Source organism: Passer montanus, unplaced genomic scaffold (assembly GCF_014805655.1).
Source record: "Passer montanus isolate IOZ18808 unplaced genomic scaffold, ASM1480565v1 scaffold558, whole genome shotgun sequence".
NCBI lineage: Eukaryota > Metazoa > Chordata > Aves > Passeriformes > Passeridae > Passer > Passer montanus.
The window spans coordinates 7,668-9,577 of NW_024370573.1; the positions used below are offsets into that span (position 1 = coordinate 7,668).

Sequence of the window (1,910 nt, forward strand, 5' to 3'; positions counted from 1 at the left end):
CCCCCCCCCCCGTCCCCCCTTTCATTCCAGGCGCCATGACGCCCCCGCCGCGCCCCCTGCGCAGCGCCGCCCTGCTGCTCTCCATCACCCTCCTGGTGCAGAGCCGCCCCCAGCCCACCCCGCAGCCCCCCAGGAGCGCCCCGCAGCCCCCTCCTCCCCACTCCGTCTCCAGGCGCTCCCCGGCGGCGCTGAGCCCCCAGCCCGACGTGCTGCGGGAGCTGGAGGAGCTGGGCCGGCTGCGGGCCGAGGCCAAGCGCGACCGGCAGCGCGACCGGCAGCGGGAGCGGGAGCTGGGCTGGGCGAGCTCGCGGCAGCTGCGGCAGCAGCAGAGCCTGGAGCACCGGCTGCTCGAGCGGCGCTACCAGGAGCTGGCCGAGAGCCGGCGGCAGGCGCAGGCGGCGCGCAAGGCGGCGGCCGAGGAGGAGCGCCTGGCCGACCTGGCCTCGGACCTGCTGCTGCGCTACCTGCTGCGCGGGCCCGGCGCCGCCGTGGCCGAGGACAAGCGCTCCGAGGAGGAGGAGGAGGAGGAGGAGGAGGAGGAAGGGTTTGGGGACGGCAAGGAGGGGTTCGGCGGTGATGGCGTCGGTGGTTATAAGGGGAAGGATGGGTTTGGTGGTGATGACCTCAACGATGACCTCAGCGATGACGTCAGCGATGACCTTGGTGGCTACAAGGGCAAGGACAGGTTCAGCCTTGGCAACGACCTCAACGATGACGTCAGCGATGACGTCAGCAATGACCTTGGTGGCTACAAGGCCAAGAACAGGTTCGGCCTCGGCAATGACCTCAACGATGACCTTGACGGCCACCAAACCTACAAGGGCAAGGACAGCTTTGGCCTCAGAAATGACCTCAACGATGACCTTGACGGCCACCAAACCTACAAGGACAAGGACAGGTTCGGCCTTGGCAATGACCTCAACGATGACCTTGGTGGCTACAAAGGCAAGGACAGGTTTGGCCTCAGAAATGACCTCAACGATGACCTCAGCAACGACCTTGATGGCTACAAGGCCAAGGACAGGTTTGGTTTTGGCAACGACCTCAACGACGACCTCAACGACGACCTCGGTGGCCACCAGGGCTACAAGGCCAAGGACAGGTTTGGTTTTGGCAACGACCTCAACGACGACCTCGGTGGCCACCAGGGCTACAAGGCCAAGGACAGGTTCGACCTCAACGGCGACCTCGGTGGCCACAAGGCCAAGGACAGGTTCGGCCTCGGCGGCGACCTCGACGGCTACAAGGGCGCCTACGACGCCAACGACGCCAACGAGGTCTTCAAGGTCAACCGGCGCTTCAAGCTCAGAGGCGGCGCCGGCGACGACCTGAAGGCCGACGATGACCTCGGGGACAACGGCGCCTTCAAGATCGGGGGCGGCTTCGCCGGCACCGCCAACGACCTGGACGGCAACGGCGGCTTGGAGGACAACGAGATCCTCCCGGCGCGCGGCCACCGCAACCGGATCGCCGCCGCGGCGTCGTCGTCGGAGGCGGCCGCGGGCGATTCCGAGGAGGAGTCGCCGCAGGATCCGGCCGAGGTGGACGAGCTGGACCCCGGCACCATCGACCAGCTGATCGAGCTGTCCAGCAGGCTGCACCTGCCGGCCGACGACGTGGTGGACATCATCCACGACGTGGAGCAGAAGCGCAAGGAGGAGGCCGGCATCGGGCTGGCCATGGCCGGCCTGGGCGCGGCGGCGCCCCCCGAGGAGAGCCCCCCCAAGCTGGGCCGGCCCCCCAAACCCAGGATCCCGGCCAGGACTTTCCTGCCGGCCCCGCCCCGGCGCCCCCCGCCCCCGCTGAGGGACCGCCAGGTGGAGAAATACCTGGAGAGGGTTTTGGGGAGCCCCCCCCGGGGGTACCCCTGAGGGGGGACCCCCGAAAAAGCCACCCCAACCCCCCCTCCC

General features: G+C 68.5%; 1 protein-coding gene across 1 annotated transcript in view; it reads left to right on the forward strand.

Annotated features, from left to right (window-relative positions):
• Nucleotides 1–35: 35 nt before the first annotated feature.
• Nucleotides 36–1,910, forward strand: part of VGF (VGF nerve growth factor inducible) — a 4,227-nt gene continuing 2,352 nt past the window's right edge. The window contains exon 1 of the mRNA XM_039725646.1: nucleotides 36–1,478. Within this exon, the coding sequence (XP_039581580.1) occupies nucleotides 36–1,478 (1,443 nt within the window). The remainder of the gene's footprint in view (nucleotides 1,479–1,910) is intronic.